The 20,721-nt window shown below is 52.8% G+C and overlaps 7 protein-coding genes across 7 annotated transcripts; 3 read left to right on the top strand and 4 right to left on the bottom strand.

The window, feature by feature from the left end:
* Nucleotides 1-147: 147 nt before the first annotated feature.
* On the top strand, nt 148-1,835 carry hxkA_2 (Hexokinase; the record flags this gene model as incomplete). The annotated part of the gene is made up of 5 exons (XM_014690698.1): nt 148-292; nt 352-377; nt 432-842; nt 896-1,350; nt 1,412-1,835. The coding sequence occupies 5 exons, from the start codon at nt 148-150 to the stop codon at nt 1,833-1,835; spliced, it is 1,461 nt and encodes a 486-aa protein (XP_014546184.1).
* A 233-nt stretch (nt 1,836-2,068) lies between these two features.
* On the bottom strand, nt 2,069-3,456 carry RMT2 (Protein arginine N-methyltransferase 2; the record flags this gene model as incomplete). Its single annotated transcript, XM_014690699.1, has 2 exons — nt 2,069-2,103; nt 2,172-3,456. 2 exons carry the CDS (start codon nt 3,454-3,456, stop codon nt 2,069-2,071), a joined length of 1,320 nt encoding a protein of 439 aa, XP_014546185.1.
* An 823-nt stretch (nt 3,457-4,279) lies between these two features.
* vtc4 (Vacuolar transporter chaperone 4) lies at nt 4,280-6,792 on the top strand (the record flags this gene model as incomplete). Its single annotated transcript, XM_014690700.1, has 3 exons — nt 4,280-4,804; nt 4,859-6,457; nt 6,511-6,792. 3 exons carry the CDS (start codon nt 4,280-4,282, stop codon nt 6,790-6,792), a joined length of 2,406 nt encoding a protein of 801 aa, XP_014546186.1.
* A 314-nt stretch (nt 6,793-7,106) lies between these two features.
* On the bottom strand, nt 7,107-10,301 carry mcm4 (DNA replication licensing factor mcm4; the record flags this gene model as incomplete). The annotated part of the gene is made up of 3 exons (XM_014690701.1): nt 7,107-8,965; nt 9,028-9,894; nt 9,968-10,301. The coding sequence occupies 3 exons, from the start codon at nt 10,299-10,301 to the stop codon at nt 7,107-7,109; spliced, it is 3,060 nt and encodes a 1,019-aa protein (XP_014546187.1).
* An 880-nt stretch (nt 10,302-11,181) lies between these two features.
* On the top strand, nt 11,182-11,926 carry G6M90_00g101570 (uncharacterized protein; the record flags this gene model as incomplete). The annotated part of the gene is made up of 3 exons (XM_066131592.1): nt 11,182-11,293; nt 11,378-11,615; nt 11,686-11,926. The coding sequence occupies 3 exons, from the start codon at nt 11,182-11,184 to the stop codon at nt 11,924-11,926; spliced, it is 591 nt and encodes a 196-aa protein (XP_065987696.1).
* Nucleotides 11,927-12,228: 302 nt separating this feature from the next.
* Nucleotides 12,229-13,542, bottom strand: sua5 (Threonylcarbamoyl-AMP synthase; the record flags this gene model as incomplete). The annotated part of the gene is made up of 1 exon (XM_014690703.1): nt 12,229-13,542. One exon carries the CDS (start codon nt 13,540-13,542, stop codon nt 12,229-12,231), a length of 1,314 nt encoding a protein of 437 aa, XP_014546189.1.
* A 653-nt stretch (nt 13,543-14,195) lies between these two features.
* Nucleotides 14,196-20,520, bottom strand: PMR1 (Calcium-transporting ATPase 1; the record flags this gene model as incomplete). Its single annotated transcript, XM_014690705.2, has 6 exons — nt 14,196-15,380; nt 15,445-16,742; nt 17,382-17,678; nt 17,731-19,068; nt 19,125-20,307; nt 20,362-20,520. The coding sequence occupies 6 exons, from the start codon at nt 20,518-20,520 to the stop codon at nt 14,196-14,198; spliced, it is 5,460 nt and encodes a 1,819-aa protein (XP_014546191.2).
* Nucleotides 20,521-20,721: the final 201 nt, after the last annotated feature.

Genomic DNA, 20,721 nt, shown 5'->3' with positions numbered 1-20,721 from the left:
GGCGGGGTCAGAACACTTGAGCAACAACTTATAATCCTTCGATGCTGAGCGCTGGGCCTTGCAACATGTCTTCACCATGTACGCATCGTTCATGACACACTTCTGTCTTTCTCCAACCCATATTTGCAAACGTATTCATAAATCGCAATGGCTAATAATCTCGCCGCAGGCTCCAAGGCGGATATTCCCCAGGATCTGCTCAACGAGATCAAGAGGCTCGAGGATCTCTTCACAGTTGACACACAGACGCTTAAGAAGATAAGCGACCATTTCATTTCCGAGTTGGCCAAGGGTATGGCTACAACACGCCGAAACAAATTCGATACGACTGGCTAATGGTGGTTCTCATAGGTCTTAGTGTCGAGGGCGGCAGTATTGTGAGTCTCATACGCGACCACTTTTGCACGGAATAATACCTAATCTTCATTTAGCCAATGAACCCAACCTGGGTCATGTCATTCCCCGATGGCTATGAAACCGGCACCTTCCTTGCTCTTGACATGGGCGGCACCAACCTCCGTGTGTGCCAGATTACCCTGACCGATCAGAAATCCGAATTCGATATTCTTCAGTCCAAGTATCGTATGCCGGAGGAGCTCAAGACCGGCAACTCGGATGAACTTTGGGAATATATTGCGGACTGTCTGCAGCAGTTTGTAGAGACTCACCACGGCGGTTGCTCTGGCATTGGCACTCTTCCCCTTGGTTTCACCTTCTCGTATCCAGCAACACAGAACTACATTGACGAGGGTATTCTTCAGAGATGGACCAAGGGGTTCGACATTGCTGGTGTCGAAGGGCAGAATGTCGTTCCAATGTTAAATGCTGCCTTCGAGAAGAAGGTATGTGCAATCTCAAAGCTGTCCTGTACCAGGTGCTAATGACATCAATATAGGGCGTGCCCATCAGGCTCACTGCTCTGATCAACGATACGACGGGAACTCTGATTGCTTCTGCATACACTGACCCAAAGATGAAGATTGGTTGCATCTTTGGCACCGGCTGTAATGCTGCCTACATGGAGGATGTTGGCTCTATTCCCAAACTGGCACACATGAAGCTGCCACCAGAGACCCCCATGGCTATCAACTGCGAGTGGGGTGCTTTTGACAACGAGCACAAGGTGCTGCCTAGAACCGAGTTTGACAAGATTATTGATCGTGATTCACCTCGGCCAGGCCAGCAGGCCTTCGAGAAAATGATTGCTGGTCTATATCTTGGCGAAATTTTCCGACTCGTCATGGTTGACTTGCACGACAACCGCGACGTACATGCCTTTGCTGGCCAAGATATTTCCCTGCTGCGCAAGGCTTATTCTCTGGATTCCTCTTTTCTTTCTGCTATTGAAGAGTAAGCATCTGACGCTTTCATTTCGTCGTGATCGTTCCTTGCTAATAGTACATCACCGCAGGGATCCTTTTGAGAATTTGCAGGAGACCTTTGACCTATTCAGCTCCAAACTCAACATTACCTGCTCAAGAGCAGAATTGGAGCTCATCCGAAGGCTCTCCGAGCTTATCGGCACTCGTGCTGCTCGCCTTTCTGCCACTGGTGTTGCTGCTATCTGCAAGAAGAAGAACTATAAGACCTGCCATGTTGGTGCTGATGGATCCGTTTTCAATAAGTACCCACAATTCAAGGAACGTGGTGCCCAGGCTCTCCGGGAGATTCTTGACTGGCCTGAGAAGACGAATCCCAAGGAAGAGGATCCTATCGAGGTTCTTGCTGCCGAGGACGGTAGCGGTGTAGGCGCCGCTTTGATTGCGGCGTTGACTCTGAAGAGAGTCAAGGCTGGCAATCTTGCTGGAGTGCTGCACCCCGAGCACTTTAAATAAATTGGCAATGGAGCATGCCTAGGAAAAGATTATTTCAAAACAAAATTGGCACGTCGTGATGACAGAAATCAGTCGATATGTAGTCCATGTGAAGTGGGAAAACTTAAATATACAGCTTCAATAAAGAGTGGCTGACGTGTTGGGTATCATGTTTTCTCCGCCCTTTGTGATTCTGATACGTGATAACATCTCACAGTTCCATCTATTTATTTCGCTTTTTACTTATTTGACGCTCATCCCATGAATGTGCACACAGGCAGACGGTACTCTGTTAAAACAGTTAGCAAGCAAGCCATCAATGACATCAATCACTTAAAAGCAAACGAGGCAACTTACTATCCAGCGTCCAGTACCGCCTCCGCACTCCCTCCCACTCACCCTTCCCATCCTCCCGCAGCCCCTTCATATCAACATCACTCACCTCCCACTCTACATCCAGACCCGCATCTGCGCCATGCATCTCGACTACCTTTGTATAGACATCATAGCAGACCTGTCTATCTGCGCCCAGTCCGTTGAAGAAGCTAAATCTGCCCTCCTGATCCATCAACCCGGGTACGTACTCCATAAAGAACATCCTGAGCTGCGAGTAATCCTCGCCGAATGTGTCAAAGTAAATTGCATCGTATACCTCGCCTTTCTCCAGTAATTGGGGCACTATTTCCTGCCATTTGCCGGCCCAAACCTTGTAGGCACCCTCCTCCGCGCCGCACTTCTCCCAGCTTTTGCCAAACTTGGAATCCGGCTGGGAGAGGTGTTGTAGTACCGAGGGGTGGGCTTCAATGATGTGATGCCGTGACGGGTTTGTTTGGGCAAACATGCCATCTATGATGCCCATGCCGAAGCCGATATTGAGGATGCGCTTCCCGGTTTGGACTTCGGGGCCGGGGAGGAGGGCGGATACAGAGCGGGCCATAATGTCGGTTTCCCAGGCCATCATGACGCCGTTCAGGTCTGCGTCGAGTAGCTTGGAGGAGTCGTAGGTTAGTTCAGAGGACAGGTATTCGTCGCTCGTGACGGTTCTCTCATTGGCGTCGGGAGGGATAAAGCGTGGCGGGTCTTGTGGTTGAGCCTGGTCGTCGCTGATGTCCATCGCGTCGCCGTCTTGGTTGACTGGGACTTGTTCGCCTTGAGAAGTATCCTGTGCCTCATCCTTATCTTCTTCGACGTCTGCGCCCGACGAGAGTTCCTCGTAGCCGTCCATGAGGGAGAAGAGGAGCTCGGCGCGAACACCGGCGTCGACGCACATCTCGTATAAGGCTTTGCGGCCCAATCGATAGGCTACACAGCCAGGGGTCTCGTTGTTGCTGTCGACATCGTTCCAGATGGCTCCCGAGAAGAAGAGTTCCTGTAAAACTGCCCTTGCTTCTTCTATGCAGCCATCTTCGCCTTGTTCAGGATTGTTCGAGTCTGGACCCGCGGGGCCACATGCGCGAATGGCGGCGTGAAGAGGGGTTTCCCCGGTTTTGGGATCCTGGGCGCTGGCTTTGCCTGGGGCGTCGAGGAGCTTTTTAAGACTGGAGAGATCGTGGCCCCAGGCGTGGTATAAGACGTCGCGCGTGTCTTGGGGACAGTCGGAGGATATCCTCGTTGGCATGGAGTCATCAATGGTGGTGGACATGGTGATGGTGATGCCGGCCGACAGGATGGGCTTCAATGGAATGACCGAATTAAGATGTCGCACTAATTGACTTTGCAATGCGTCAATATACGCGTGGCGCCCTTGGGAATAGCCTCAATTTGATAGCACTGCCTGCATCAGTTTTTTAAATTTTTTTTTTTTCTCATTTTTTTTTCCTTAGCAAAAAGGCCCAGACTTAGACTGCCCCGCTACAAGCTAGATCTTGAAAGCGGTCCCATTTTTGGTGGCTCTCAGATGCCAGACCAATGGCAGCCCTCATTGGCACCGGCTGGTCGGAAGCTTCAACCAGGGCAGAAGCATTAGCGCTGTGGTTCACCATGGTTCAGCAATGAGCTGCTGTGGATCGTCGTCGACTAGCTGTTGACTTCAGAGCCTGTCAGCGCACTTAATAACTTCGGAGCTGCTGGGTCGACCCCTCTTTTTGCCCGCACGTTCCTGTCGTCGGAAGTGTGATTCGCCAATGCCATTTCCATCCTGGCCTCCACCCATCATCATCACGAGCTTCAACACTCAATCCGGTGCCCCATTATCGTCGCCTTGCTTCTTCGTTGTCCCAGCTGCAGGCCAGGCCGTGCCTGCATTTCTGTCTGCCGTCCATCTCCAAATTGAGGTGAGCTATTAATTTTGGCCTTCATTCTTTTCCGACCCGGTCCTGCAGCAGTTTTGCAGTTGTGCGGTTGTGCAGTGGCTTCATTCCCTGCTGCTGTCCCGCCTGGTCGGCGTGGTCCGTCTTGGCTGTGTTTTCCTGCTGTGTCCTCTAACACATACTCCCTTTCGATCCTTTAACCCCCTGGCGTCACTCATGCTGATTGTTAAAGACTTCAAAACACAGAACAGCTCCTGGAAAGCATCGACCAAGGGCACGCTCAAACCTCAACCCGGCGTATTCGTCATGAAGTTCGGCGAGCAGCTCCGCTCGAGCATTATCCGTGAATACCAGTGGTATTACATTGACTACAATGGTCTGAAGGCCGATCTTAAAAATGCCACGGGCCCTTCAAAGGCCGGTGGTGCCCCTGGAAACGAGTGGACCGAGGAGGATGAGATACGATTTGTTGGCAAGCTCGAAGCTGAGCTGGAGAAGGTGCATACGAAACAACAGGTCAAAGCCATGGAAATTTCTAGGCGTATTGCAGTCAGCGACCACGAGGTCAAGGATGTCGTCAATCGATTGAATGAGCGTGGCCTGAACGAGGACGGTCCTAGCGAGGAGGAATTTCTGCTGCTGGAGGAGGACTTGAGTGACATCATTGCCGACGTCCATGATCTTGCCAAGTTTGTGCAACTTAACTACACGGGCTTCTACAAAATCATTAAGAAGCATGATGTAAGCTGACAGTGACTCGCCGATTAATTTGATAATGGCTAACCATGGGCAAAGAAACTGACGGGCTGGCATCTTCGTCCTGTTTTTGACACCCGGCTCAAGGCAAAGCCGTTTTACAAGGAAAATTACGATGCTTCCGTCATCCAGCTGTCTAAGCTCTACGATGTGGTTCGAACCCGCGGCAACCCCGTCAAAGGTGACAGTGCTGCTGGAGGAGGCCAGGCCAACTTTGTTCGTCAGACAACAAAGTATTGGGTCCATCCTGACAACGTCACCGAGCTAAAGCTCATCATCCTAAAGCATTTACCGGTGCTTGTGTTCAATGCTAGCAAGGAGTTTGAGCAGGCAGATTCGGCTATCACATCTATCTACTATGACAACCCCGAGAAATGGGACTTGTACGAAGGGCGATTGAAGAAGACCGAGGGAGCCGAAGCTATACGACTAAGATGGTATGGTGGGATGCAAAACGAGACTATTTTCGTCGAGCGAAAGACTCACCGAGAAGATTGGACCGGCGAAAAGTCCGTCAAGGCTCGATTTTCCATCAAGGAGAAGAATGTCAACGCATATATGCGTGGTGAGCTTCTCCCCGCAGCCATTTTTGAAAAAGCGCGTAAGGAAGGCAAGAAGTCGGAGAAGGCTATCGCAGAAGATGAGCGGCTAGCCTCTGAAATCCAGTACTCCGTGTTGAAGCATGGCTATAAGCCTGTGTGCCGCTCGTTTTACAACCGAACTGCCTTCCAGCTTCCAGCGGACGCTCGGGTTCGAATTTCCCTGGATACCGAGCTTACTATGGTTCGTGAAGACAACCTCGACGGACGTCAACGAAGCGGTGACAACTGGAGACGCATGGATATTGGGATCGACTGGCCATTCTCACAGTTACCCGCTGAGGATGTTGTCCGATTCCCCTATGCCGTTCTCGAAGTGAAACTTCAGACCCAAATGGGACAGGAGCCTCCCGAGTGGGTGCGGCAGCTCATCGCATCGCATTTGGTCGAGGCGGTGCCCAAGTTCTCCAAGTTCATCCACGGTACGGCCTGTTTGTTCCCTGATCGAATCAACCTTTTGCCTTTCTGGATGCCACAGATGGATGTAGATATCCGCAAGCCTGCTTCACATGACTTTGGTATCCGCAGACCTGGTCTGTCGGGAACAACCAACACCTCGGATGATGATGATGAGGATTTAGACTCCGATGACGAGGAACTAAGGTTGGCGGCTCGTCCAGCTACATCGAATGATCAATCTGGCTCACGCTCGCTTCCTGGACCAAGTGATACGGAAGGCCAGACAGCCGACCACGCGGTTGACAATGATGAGGACTATCCAATCTATGATTCCGATGACGAGTACGACCCCAATTACGAGCTAGAAGAAGCAAGACGAGTCGGAGGATGGCACTACTACCATACCCTCTTTACCACGAAAGGGCGGGCACTCCGTGATGGCACCCTCAACGTTCTGAAGCACATGATTCCTGCTCCCCGAAGTACACCGGTTCCCCGTAGTGCTAGACTCCAAATGCTCTTCGGCTCCAACTCCATCCAGCAGAAAAAGTTCAAAGCACCACCTGGCAAAAAAATTTATGTTCCTGTCCGTGTCGAGCCCAAGGTGTACTTTGCCGCAGAACGAACTTTCCTCGGATGGGTAAGTGGCGCAAACTCGCAGTTACAACATAGATACATGACTAACATTACCAGCTCGAATACTCCATTTACATTGGCGCTATTTCTATTGCCCTCCTGAACTTTGGTGAACATCCAACTCCTACATCGTTCTTTGTCGCAGGCGTATTTACACTCCTTGCGATCCTGAGCTTGTGTTATTCAGTTGGAATTTACTTGTACAGAAGTAGATCAATTCGAAACCGCAAGGCGGCTCGATTCTATGACAAGTGGGGACCTAGTGTTCTCTGCGTGTCATTATTTATAGCCGTAGCATTGAACTTTGGCTTTGAGGGCAGAGAAAGAAAGGTTTGGTAAGATGAGGGCGAATATGTACAAGTTTCTAGGGGACGAACGTGATGATAATGGCGGCTGTCTGAGTAGGCAAGTTGGTTGGATAGGCTGAATAGCTTTGTATATGATTTGTCATCTGTCACCACTGTTGACCGACGCAAGGGATAGGTGTGAATAGGACAAAGGAAATGTTATATAACGAAATATTATTCATATAGCACATTGATATATCTAACAAACTATCAACGCCAACATGCATGTAAACCTAGACGTGTCCTTTCCTAGTCCTTGATATCGTATAATTTTCATCTCGACGTCACACTTGTACAAGACAAAGCTTACGCAACAGCTGTTACTCTACGAACGTTCCTCCTGGCTCCCTCGCCGCTAATCAGGATGAGATTCTCCGTCTCCAAAGCCCTCATGACCTCGTTAAACTCGGCCGCCTCCACAGGCATACTCGCGCCATCAGCCAGGCGCTTCGACACATCGCCCCATCGAACGCTATTCCCACCAGCCGTCATGTCGTCCAGCAATTTCAAAATAGCGTCTCTCAATTCTCCGCGGCGCTTGCGGTCGGCCGTGCTCGTGCCCTCGGTCAAAAGAGACATGTCGATGCGGCCTTGGGAATCGGTGGCGGCCGTCTTGAGGGCGCTCTGAATGAGACGGTTGGCCTCGCGGACATCCTCCTTTGTCACGGTGTCCGAGAGCCTCATCTTTGCGTGGGCCTCGGAGAGACGAATCATGCTCTCGAGTTGACGCGTCGTGGCGGTGATGCGCTTCTCCGCGGCGCGGACGTCCTGGCCGAGAGCGCGCATAGCAATGTATGCGCTGACGAGCTCCTCGCCGGCCTCACGGGAGATGACGGGCTGAATCTGAGAGCGGGCGTAGGAAATGTAGAGGGTGAGGAACTCGACGGGGAGGATATCGTTGCTTGTGGGGGCAGAGTGAGGCTTGTCTTCGAGGTAGAGAGAGAGAAGGTGCTTGGCGAGACGCTTGTCCGCCTTCTCGTCGACGCGATCGAGGATCAGATAGACGAGGTCAAAACGGGAGAGTAGGGTTGGGGGCAGGTCTATGTTTTGGGGTACGGAGAGGTCAGGGTTGTAGCGGCTGCCGATAGGGTTGGCAGAGGCGAGGATGCTGGTTCGGGCGTTGAGGGTGGTGATGATGCCTGCTTTGGCGACAGAGACGGTCTGCTGCTCCATGACCTCGTGGAGGACGGAGCGCGTTGCGTCAGACATCTTGTCGAATTCGTCGATGCAGCAGACACCGCCGTCTGACAGGACCAGGGCGCCGGACTCGAGCACGAGCTGCTTGGTTTCGGGGTCGCGGGTCACGTAGGCTGTGAGACCGACGGCTGAGGAGCCCTTGCCGCTGGTGTAGACACCGCGAGGAGCAATCTTGTGGACATAGGAGAGCATCTGGGACTTTGAAGTAGAAGGGTCACCGCAAAGCAGTACGTTGATGTCGCCTCTGTACTTGGGACTGCCGCCCTTTTGGAACGTCTTGTTTGTGCCGCCAAAAAGTTGCAGGAGAATACCCTTCTTGACGTCGTCCATTTCGTAGATTGAAGGCGCGAGAGACCGGGCCAGAAGCTCGTAGATGTCATCACGGGCAGCCGTTTCTCGAATCTTGGCTTCGTCCTCAGGTGTGATGACACGAGTCTGTTCTAGCCCGTTTCCACCGTTATCGGCGTCCTCTTCGCCTTCGACGCCGAGTGTGGTGAGATCGGCTCCCATACGCTTCTTGTCGACCTTTTGAACGTGAAGAACATCAACGTAGGTCTTGTATACGCTCTTGACGGCGCGTTGACGTGGGTTGACTCGCACAGGGCTGACTCGGAATATCCCCGTCAACTGGACCCTGTCACCGGCCTTGCAGAAGTCGACGAGTTCGTTATACACGCAGACTGAGACGGAGTGAGGGGTTTGACCGGCAGGCACGGCATCAGGAGTCTCTTGCAGTTTGATGACTTGCTTGTCTTCAAATGAGCATCTGTTGTGGACGATCTGCATGGAGTTCTTGGAGTTACAAATCTGGCGAGGACACTCGGTTGGCTCACGAATCTTGCCCCGGTCGAGGCCGACGTTGACAGAGTGGTTGCAAACATTGCAACGGAAAAATGCATCCTTCATGTCAGGGATGACGGGCGTTGTCCGAATGACGAGACCCTTTATAGAGATGAGGCGGTCCATGTCTACAGGAAGTGTTAGCAAGGGAAGCTGCGAAGATTGAGGGACAAGGGAAACAAAAACATACCAGACGGGTTCAAATCTCTCAAGTTGATCGTCTTGTCGAGCCCAAAGGGACGGACGACGTACAAGTTCGCAGATACTTGGTCCTCCAAAGACGGCTGGTCTTGCGGCGGGCGGGGAGTAGCAGGGTCGTCAGGTCTGTCAGAGCTGGGAAAGACGGGTTCCGAGCTCTGGGTACTGTTCTGGGTGTCCTGTTGACCAGCACTGCTCTGAGATTGCCGGTTTTTGAGAGAATCCGCTCGTGCCAGTTCTACCATCAAATCATGGACGGACTGATCCATGATGGGGACGATTTCCTGAGGATATGCTTGGATTTGGTACCACAGCTTGCGAGTGGGAGGGTACAGATTCAGGTCAGAAATGTCGAGGTACAGCCTCGTAGTGCCAAGAAGCAACATGTTTTCCATAGCTTCTACGTAGGGTTTGGACTCGGCATCCGGCGCGGCCTGCACTTCTGCATCTGAGAAGCCATCCCGGTACATTCTGTACTTTTGGGTGAAGTGGCGTAGGAAGTCTTTGAATCCTGCAAAGGTGTCATCAATGGATACAGTTGTACCCCAGATGAGGCTTTGGCCTTGGCCGCCAAGAACATCAGCTTCAGACGTGTTGGGGTCTCGATTGGTGAAAGACGCAGCATCCGAGCCAGGGGTTTGGCCCTCTTGGACAACGCGGCCAGTGTCATCCAGGATAATGCGTCGGGGGGCGCGAGGCGTTCGCAAGGCATCCGAGTTGATATCTCCTCGTCTGTAAGCAGCAGAGTGACCTCTCTCTGAGCCAACAAACAAGCCGCTGCTCTCGCTGCGTAGCTCTGATCGGTGACCAAGTGATCGGCCAGGACTGGAACTCGGTTCGTATCGGATTGGTGATGACTCTGCGAGGTGTCAGCAATTCGCGGCAAAGCTGTGGCTATGCGACTATGGGAGAAGAGAAGATGAAGTATTTACCTCCGGCAAAGGTCCCGCTTGCTCTAGGCGTTCTCTGAGGATCATCTCGAGGTGTCTGCGACTCGGACATTTGCCGCAACGGAGAGCTAGGGGTAGCGGCATGGGCTTGCGTGCTCTGGCTATCCGTCATCTGCCTCAAAGGCGACGACACGTCTCCATTCGTGTCATGCTCCTGACCAACTCCGGGGCCGGGAGATGAGGACTGAAAGAAAATCGGGCTTGAGGCCGCCTGTGAAGGCGCATTGTGAGGGGTGTTGGCTTCAGACTGGCGAGTAGACCGACGCGGCGTGGCAGACTGGGAACTGCGCTGCCGGCGTTGTGACGGCGACGACATTATTAAATATTGCGATCAATTCAAAAGATATGCAGCAAGATCCTGCTAAACTTGATACAAGATGTCGATATTGGGGGGGAAGGGCGACAATGAGAATGAGCAAATGTGCAGGGTGTTCTAACTTCTAGGTCTGAAGTGGTGAAGTGGAGGGGCTCGATTTTACGCGTCTTGCTCGCGTCTTGACGCGTAAAGTGGTTGACATTGGTCCGTATTTTAAGATGATGTTGCGCAGGTGCACCCCCTGTGTGGCTTGTCCTTCACAGGGCAGCTGGTGCTAGCCACTGCCAGGCCTAATCTTTGCCGTGCTTGGTTCAGTCTGTTAAGGCTTCTATGTGTCTGCGGAGTACGGAATAAAGAATTTCCCATCTCAGATTCATCATACTACATGAAATCCATTCTGTCCCCCGAGTACGGAATATCTTGACGCTAAGGAATTGTGGTATACACACCTAGGTACACTGCCACCAAGCCCGTGAGTTGTCAAATCAGGTTCCAGCCCATCCCACAGCAGCAGAGTCCGCCGCTTAGCATCTCTTCACATACGTCGTCTTCACCATTGTTATTACTAGTATACGAAGACGTTAAAACAACAACATTGACCCGTCAATAGTTGCACAAGTGCTCTGTACTTAACTATGTACGTACTAGGTAGATATCATGGTAGTTTCGAATCTGCAAGGCAACTCAAGGACTCGTGCATCCCAGGTTCACTTTGATGTCAGCTCCAGCCAATCATAATGCACTGCTGTCAATTGAGCCCCACCACGATTGACCTTGGAGACCAACATCGTCTTCTGTATCTCCACGTTACCTCAACGAGGGCATCCATCCCATCGCAACACTATCCAACAACCGTCCACGCCGCACCCTCGTCGCCACCATGTCTCCAGGAATGACCCTTTTCTCGGTCCAAGCCGTCCTCATTCTCGGCACAGAGGACGGTGCCAGAATTCTGGCCAAATACTATTCTTCCCCGCACAGCACCACCGGCAGTGAGTTCCCTTCCTGGCCAAGGGGTCGATGCTATCAAGCCAGGCCAAAACCATATAAACTGACAACCCCCCGCCCTCATGCAGACACTGCAACCTCCAGCAACCCATACCCTGACCTGAAAGCCCAAAAGGCCTTCGAGAAGGGCCTCATCGAGAAGACGGCCAAGCAGACGGGCGACATCATCCTCTACGATAACAGAATCGTCTTGTACAAGCTCGAGTCCGACATTATGATCTACGTGGTGGGCAGCCTGGAAGAGAACGAAATTCTGCTGTACAACACTGTTCTCGCTATCCGCGACTCACTACACCTGGTCTTCAAGTACGTTTGCCTCCTTTCCCCCCCTAACCCGTGCAGTTTCCATGTAAAATCCCCGACTAAACAGTCACAGACAATCCGTGGACAAGCGCACCATCATCGAAAACTACGACCTCGTCTCCCTTGCCATTGACGAAATCGTCGACGACGGCATCATCCTCGAAACAGACCCCACCATTATTGTCCAGCGTGTCAGCAGAGCCCCGGCGCAAGACGTGCCCATCGGCCGCATCGACCTCAGCGAACAGGGTGTCAATAATCTAGCGCAATTGGGCAAGTCAAAGCTGGCAGATTGGTTACGGCAAGGCCTGTAAAAGGCTTTGCTAAACCCGCCGCCTTCTGCGTCTCGTAGACTCTGACACGAAAATACCATTTATGATGATGTGGGAAGTAATGGACGTTTTTTGGTTTGGTTTGGTTTTGTTTTGTTTTAAAAAAAATCTCGTATGACAGAAGGACAACGGTTGTTGATCTTTTGAAAGAGCCGCATGACATGGAAAATGGGCAGGTTGTATTGTTCTGCTCGGGCCTGGTAGATCTACAAAAGTGGGATGGAGAGGTAGAGAATACAAAATTTTTTTTAAAAAAAAAAAAGTGTTCAAACGCTTCATGGTGTCTATGCTCTAGTTTCGGATGCCGCCTTGCGAAGGCGGTTCATCACAGCGGCTGCTATATCCAGCTCATCGTCTATACCGTCTACAAAAATAACATCTGCACCCCGTCTATCCAGCTCTCGAAGAGCGGAGAACAAGCCTTGCGCTATACGGCGGGTTTCTTGACCCAGACCTATGTCGAAGACTTGGCCGACTGTCTCCCCTTGTTCGTTTTGCAATTCCCCAGCACATACATCATATGGCATCTCGTCGTGCTGGCCGCCCTGCTGACTGTGGCCAATCCGCCTCGCATCCAGACGGAGCTTGCTGCATCGCAAGCCAGCGGCGGGCTTCCACCGCTTGGTCCGTATGACTCCCACCTTCTTCCTCGCGGTGCCGTTCACGGCGTGTGTGCCCCCAATCGCGGTCGCCGCGACAGCCTCCGCGTCCGCCTCGACAATCCCGGCCCGCCCATTCTCGTAACTCGACTCGTACAGCACGACCCTCGCCCTGGGACTGTAGTGCTTATACTTCATGCCCGGGGCTCGCGGCGCCGCCTTGCCCTCCTCGCTCTGGTCCTTGTACGCCTTGACGACGTGTTCCCAGCCGGGGCAGCTCCTCAACTCATCGATGCCCACGCCCCCCGGCCTCAGAACGACCGGCGGATCGCACAGGCCGTCGACGACTGTGCTCTCCACGCCAACCTGGCAGGAGCCCCCGTCGAGGATCATCTCGATCCGCCCATCCAAGTCATCCTTGACGTGTTGCGCCGTGGTTGGCGACGGCTTCGTGGAGGCATTCGCAGACGGGGCAGCCAGCGGCACGCCAGCAAGCTTGATGAGCGTCAGGGCCAGCGGCGACGACGGCATGCGCACGCCAAACGAGTCGAGTCCGGCCGTGACCTCTGGCGCAAGAGGCGAGGGGTCAGGGTTGGGCAGGAGAATCGTCAACGGGCCCGGCCAGAAGCTCTCGATGAGAGACTGGTAGCGCGCGGGGATGGCATCTTGGCCGCGTGAGCCAAGCAGGGTCCGCAGCATGTCGAGATCGCACACGTGCACGATGAGCGGGTTGTCCGACGGCCTCCCCTTTGCCGAATAGATGCCCTTGACGGACGCGCTCCTCGTGGCGTCGGCGCCGAGGCCGTACACCGTCTCCGTGGGGAAGGCGACGGGCGTGTCTTTGGTCTTGAGGTACTCTGCGGCGGGTTCCAGCGCGGCGACTGCATCTCGGGCGTCTCTGTGGATGTGCCAGTGCTCTAACCTGCCCAGGGGGTCCTTGGAGTCGTCAAACGAGCCCAGTGTGCCCTTGTGAGGGACGGCAACCACCCGCGTGTTCATGGCGGGCGGGGGTGAGATTGTGGTGAAGGGTCGGGACGGGGGTCGGGTGAGGGCCGATATAAGTCGTGATGAGGCGAGACGAGCCAACGTGAAATAGTATATGTATGAGTGAGAGTTGAGATGAGAGACTGCCTGGTTGGGTGATGACGAGAGACTCAAGACGGGTTCATTTATGGCGAGACAGAATATGTCATTGGATTATCACCCAAGAGATAAGATGGATAATGTGTTGCGTAGTCGGTGTTTGATATCTGATATTGGCGATGGATTTTTTTTTTTTTTGGCTTACTTTGGACCCTCCGATGCGCGCAGTGACATTTTGGGCTGGTCGTCGGCGCAGAAGGTTTGAGTCAGCCACTTCAATGTTCAATGTTGTCACTGGCTGGTTGATACTCCGTACACGCCAGGCACGGCAGGCGCGGCCCACTGGAGCTTCGTCCGCCAGCAGCTTGCACAAGTGAGTGCTCAACACCCATTGGGCCAGCCTAGTTTGGTTGTCAACTCTGAACTTCACCACCAGTGAGTCGCTGTGCGCAAGTCTTGTCCTTCAACATAAAACGTGCAGGTAGCCAACCCCTCAACCCCTCAATACATGCATCCCTGCATCTCATGGATTCTTAACGCTGTCTATGACCATGTTTCCGCAAGCGATACTAGCCCTTCACCAGCCCCCTCGCCCTTCTCCTCTCCTCCTCCGTCAACACCCATTCAATAGCATCCTCGTCATTACCAAGCTCTTCCCACTCGTCGTCCTCCATATTGGCCACCATGAGCAGCTGAGTCACTTTGCCAAACGCCTCCCTGACGCGAAATTCCCCCTTGGAGACAATGTTTACGATGCCGCCAAAGTCCCTCTCTATGCGGACAGCGCCAAACGGACTCGTCTTCCCGGCATAGCTCAATATCCTCTTTTCCAGGATCTTGGACAGGTATCGAGCTGTGATATCTAGTAGCGTTCTGAATGTTCCAGGCGTCATTATGCGTGCAATCGGCTTCATTAGCTGATCCCAGCCATGTTCGAATCGTCTCGAAACCTGCTCAAGAATGTCCCCCACGTTTTCGTCATTTTGCTCTGCCACTTCCGCCACACCTTCCTCGTTGAGAGTGTAATCCACGTCCCGGAAAGTATCGTTGAAGATGGGCCGTAATCGAGGCTTGATGACTTGAGCGAAGAGGACTTGGATACCTTCGTTGAGGAGCTCAGAGGACTTGTTGATGAAGCTGGTCTCCAGAGAGTGTAGCGCGTTGGCGGCAAATGTGTTATCCTTGTCGAAAGGGAATGAATCCTTCAAGGACTCGTGTAGCGCTACACCACTTGCTTGGCCTTCAGCTGCTACCACTCGGCTGCCGATGATTCTGCTCAGGTATTCATTTGCCATATCCAGGCTGTTGATGAGCACAATGAACTGGATGATTTTGTCTTCCGGGGGAAAGCCGCCGTGTACGGCTGGCTTGGGATAAGATTCGTCTCGCATCTTGCGCTGCACCATGCCAATGAAATCAGAGCCCAAGACTCGGCCAATAGTTGGAATGACGGATGCAATGACATCCCGCTGTGATGTCGACATTGATTTTTGTATAACCGTATTGACAATGTACATGACATCGTCTACGGCCGTGATAATAATAGGACCATGACCGTCGATCGACTTATTTAGGCGCAAGGACAAACCGGTTGGATACTCATCCAGTTGGAATGCTTTTTCTACAGACCGGCGAAAAAAGAACGTCGTCATGACATTATATGGCGTTGTGAGCTTTGCGGAGACCTTCCGATACAAGTTTGACTTGATCAACAGTTCCGGCAATACCAACAGCGCATCTTCATCAGAAGGAACCTGAAGCGCAAGCCCCTTGTTAGTCCTCGCTCCCAACCCCTTGTCATAGTAGAGGGCAGCTTACCATGCATTTACCAGACAGAAACCGCGTGTAGAGTGACCATCTTCCGAGCATAAGGGCAATCTCATTCAACAGCCCATCCACTTCTTTCATGTTGACACCCTCATCCTCGCTGGAACGAGGATTCCCGCCTCCCACAGCTGGGGAATTGACCCGCGGCGTACCACTCCTAGGGGCCTGTGGCAGAAAGCTCTGCACCAAAAACGAAAAGGGATAACTTTTCACATCGGTAATCATCCTGTCAATACCGCGCTCGTCGCTCCAAGTATCCATGATAATGCCACCCTGGACATCCGCTTCCATCTGTAGTCGCTCAATCACACGAACCATCTTGCCAGCACCATAATGCCGCTCCACAAGACCCCCGTGGCTTTCCACAATCTGCGCTATATGCTCAAACAGCCTCGTCAACGCATTGGCGTAGAAGAACCCCTCCTTCCTGCCGTGAGCGCCGACACTGTCCTTCAGCGTGGCGCGAGCCGTCCCTGCCACCCCTTGGCAGACATATCGCCCGTACACATCGAGCCCAACGTCGGCTCGCCCAATCAATGGGAACAGCTTGAAGAATCGGGTGACCTTTGGGCCGTCCCCGTCTCCAGCCGCCTTCTCAAACTCCCGCAGGAAGAGTCCGCAAAGAGACTCTCTTGCCGTCTCCAGCGTCACCCACGGAGGGTCGGGCACCTCCACGCTGGGAACTATACTCGAGGCGAAAGCGCCCCTGGCGATATCCTCCGGGACCTTGCTTGCTCGGTCCAGGTACGCAGCTGCTGCCTCCCAGTCCTGCGGCGCGCCCATGGAACCTACCACGCCGTTGACACAGGCTTTGAGCTCGGCAACTTGCTCAACCACGCCCAGCGTGTCTTCTACGCGGCTCTTCTCCAGGTCCAGCTCCTTGACCCTGTTGCTGAGCCTCCCCGCAGTCTCGGCCGCGGATGAGAGCATGTCATTGCTAATGGATCTCGCAGCGATAACCTGGGCCCCCAGGCCGGCTCGCAACAGATCCAATCGGCCGAGGTCTCGAGTTAGGTCAGCCTGTGAAGCGATCAGGGAGTCGAGACGGGCTGTTATGTCGGACTCCCGAGCATGCAGCGCTGCCAGTGCGGCGCGCAGTTCGGCCGCGCAGGAGACATGGTTGAGGGGCGATGATGTAGCAGTTTTCGGCTTCATGTCCTTGCCATCCGTGGTGCTGTAGCGATTAAACACGCCATTGGGGAGAGAGGACATTGGCGACGAGAAGATTCGGCCGGGTGGTACATAGCTCCCGGGGGCTTTGTTGACGAGGTTGCTGACTGTGGTGTCGACTGAAGAGCTTGTCGATAGGTTGAGGTGTCCAAGACTCCATGTGGTGGTGGTGGTGGCACATGCACCGCCAACTGGACGTCACAACTGGCAGCCACATGCACCCATGCCTGGTGCGGGCTGTCGAGCTGGCCTGGCCAGTTGTGCCCCCCGTCCGTTTCGACCCACTAACATGTCAAAACGGAGTACATGCTACGAAGGCGCCAACAACATCTGTCATGTAAACCTCGGAATTCAGTCCTTCAATCATGTTAGAGAACCTCTTTCTATTATACACCCAGTCTTCCACTACCATGAATTGCTATGCTATGCGTATATGTTGGGACTCCAACTCTATGTAAAACAAAATGCCCGCCAAGCAAGCTGCCGCCGAATATATAAACCCCTTGCCATGGAGAATCACACAGCTTGACTATATCCGCTGCCCAAACGCCGCTTTCCGTACTTTAGGTATTTGCGTAATTCATCCGCCCAGAACACTGAGCTACAAAGAACAATCAGCCTGAAAAGATCGCCAAGTCCTATCGCCTCTGTCTGGAACACTTCCTGAAGCCAGGGCATGTATATCACCAATAGCTGGCAGACAACACTGAGTGACACCGCCCAATTGAATAAGCTGTTGGCAAACAGCCCGATTTCACCTCGGAAAATAGACTTTGACTCCGATCGGCAGCTAAGTGCGTTAAACATGTCGAAGAAGACAAAGCACGTAAACGTCATGGTTGTGTCACGCCGTGTCACTTGTCCATCGGCCAGCATTTCGTGCCTGTATATTAGCATGGTGCCGATCATGATAATAACAGCCGATGTTAGAACACGCATGAGAACCGCCCGGGTAAGCACCGCGTCGTTGCGTCTTCGCGGGGGCCGATTCATCACATCGGGATCGACCTTCTCGACTCCAAGGGACTGAGCTGGAGGTCCGTCCATGATGATGTCTAAGACTATGTTAACATTGGAGTGACGCCTACATATACCATGGATACTTACTAATCCACAAAATTTGCATGGCGTTCAAAGGAGTTTTAAAGCCGAAAAAGGTACACAGAAGTACAAGAGACAAGCTGGCAGCACTGGTGCTGAGTTGGAAGGTGAGAAAGTTTTGGATATTGTTGAAAATACCTTTGCCTTCCTCAATTGCGCGCAGAATCGTCGAAAAGTCATCGTCTGTAAGAATCATATCTGCAGCTTCCTTTGCCACGTCAGTTCCGTGGCGACCCATCGAGATACCGATATCAGCCTTTTTCAAAGCCGGAGCATCATTGACCCCATCTCCAGTCATGGCGACAATATCGCCACGAGATTGTAAAGCCTTGATGATCTTCATCTTGTGATCCGGGTTCGTTCTAGCAAAAATAGTGGTATGCTGCATGGCCAGGGCCAGGTCCTCCTCCGACATGTTGTCGACCTCCTCTCCAAGAAGCACAGGCCGCACAGTACCTTGACTACTTGAATGTTCGCTAGCCACCGCGATATTCATGCCCAGCTGCTTGCCAATGGCAAGGGCTGTGGTTTCAGCATCACCAGTGATCATAATAACCTTGACTCCGCCTCGCATAAGCCTCTTGAGGGAACGGCTAACCCCAGGTCTCGGTGGATCACTCATGCCCACCAAACCAGCAAATATCAAGTCCCTGTAGACATCTTCGTTGGCCTCCGGGATTGAACTTGTGCTGCTTTCGAGATCGGGCGTCCCAGTGCGCGAAGTTCCCTGTGCAGTCCTTCCTTTAAAAGACTTGAACACAGGTCCACTGGCAAAAGCTAGAACACGGAGTCCCTTCATTGCCATTATTTGGGCTGCTGCTAGAGCCTCTTGACGTCTAGCTGTATCAAGAACAATCTCTCTTCCGTCATTGTCCAGGTAAGTACTGCACGCAGTAAGAACCTTTTCGACTGAGCCCTTCATATACGCATACTCTTTTTCTCCTTTAGAATCAGAGCCAATAGTCACGCCCATCCATTTTCTCTCAGAACTAAATGGCGTTTCTGCTACCCGCGGCCCTATGGAGTTGCGAATGTCGTGTTCCTTGAACTTGTCAAGCATATCCAACATTGCGACATCCGTGGGTTGGCCAACCCATCTCGAATTCGTGGCTACTTGCCCACGCCCCAGCGTAGAGGACAAAACTGCTGAAGCAGCGGCGCCACTCTCGGTATATTTTTGTGCAAGCCGCGCATTATTGGCGATGTTTCCGATTCGCATAATTCTCAGCTGTGTAGGTGTACTCTTATCATCCATGGAATCGCTGTCAGAGGCAACGTCGATCGGATCCCCGGCTCCGAAATACCACATCTCGGACGTTGTCATATGATTTGTCGTCAACGTACCTGGGCAAACACACTCAGTATCTCACTTTAGAACTTTGGCAAAGGGCAACGCTTACCGGTCTTGTCGGTACAAACTACATTGACAGAGCCAAGAGTCTCGACCTTGGGCATCCTACGAACAATTGCGTTGTGTCTTGCCATTCTGTGGACGCCAAGTGCCAGAGTAACGGTTACGATAATCGGAAGGCCCTCTGGAATCGCCGCTACGGCAAGCGAAATAGAAATTGTGAAAATCTCCAATAATTTCTTGCCTTGTAACCATCCAACTAATGAAATCAGGCCAATAACAACAAAAGAGGCCTTGCTGAGTTGGGTACCAAGTTCGTCCATGGACAGTTGGAGTGGCGAACGAGGGCTTTCCGTACCAGATACGCTGGTCGCTATGGTACCGAAGTGTGTGCTTCCCCCGGTCGCGAACACAATGCCTCGGCCGTGGCCAGATGTTACCAAGGTTCCCATGAATGCGATGTTGTGTGTGTCACCGCCGGGATCTCCCTCATGAGGCCCCCCGGACCCGAGTGCTGGCGGCTGAGGAAGCTGTAGATGGTTCAATCCGTGGCTACTGACTCGTCTTGTTCGCGCCTCGGCCGTGACTCGGACCGGTTCCGTCTCCCCTGTCAAATTGGAGGCATCTATTGTCAGATCGGTTGCCTTGGTCACACGAATATCGGCCGGGATCCGATCGCCAGTTGTGAACAGTACCAAGTCACCAGGAACAAGCTGTCCGGCCATAACCTTGGTTGATACGGCATCCATGGCATCCTCTACTGGTGTCTTCGTTCCGGAGCTGCCAGTCGAGCCAGGGTCGCTGGATGGTGGTGGCCAGGCAGGAGATTTGGGTATAGTCGCTGAAGGTTTGCTGGATCCCCCGCGTACCAGATGGGCATGGTTTGGAACCAAGTGGTTAAGAGCTTCAATTGACTGTTCGGACCGGTACTCTTGGATAAACCCAACAGTCACTACTATTGTGACGGCGACTGTGATGCTCACCGCATCATCTAAATTGCCCAACAAGACGGACATGCCCGCGGACACAAGTAGCAGAATGATTAGCGGTTCTTGAAATTGCTTCACAAACCGCAACCAAAGAGGCTCTGGTTCATCATGGGGAATCTCGTTTGGGCCATAATCACCCAGTCGGGTCAGGGCATCGGTGGCAGTCAATCCGTGTGTTAAAGACGTTCGCAAGCGGGCACCGACTTCGCTGGGCGTCATGTAGGAAAATTCATCTGCGACATTCTTGACAAAAGTTAGCGGTACATACTCCAGAAGCCACGGCGATGAACTACATACTCTGGCGTGTGATGAGGGAGTTCGGGCATGTTGCGGTCGGACTGGTTTGCCATTTTCGGACGAGTCGAAGGTGGACATTTCCGTGATGGCTGGAGTGCTCGAGGTAGGGAGCAGTGTCTCCTTCCCTGAGCCGTTGCGAGCAAACCATGGCATCTGCATTGTCGTGCCCAGAGAGTCGGTCGTTCTAGTGTAGATATCGCATGAGGATGACTAGATGAATGAGAAACGGATCTGCGTCGTCATAGGGAAATGTTCAGGCGAAGACGTTCGTCGCTCGCATACACCAATGCGCAAGGCGTAAACAGGCCGCTGGAAATGTGGATCAGAGATGGACTATGCAGTGAGGGCAAAAAGAAGACA

Source organism: Metarhizium brunneum, chromosome 6, assembly GCF_013426205.1.
Source record: "Metarhizium brunneum chromosome 6, complete sequence".
NCBI lineage: Eukaryota > Fungi > Ascomycota > Sordariomycetes > Hypocreales > Clavicipitaceae > Metarhizium > Metarhizium brunneum.
Note: the sequence above shows the minus strand (reverse complement) of the source record. Positions and strands in the feature narration are given on the sequence as shown.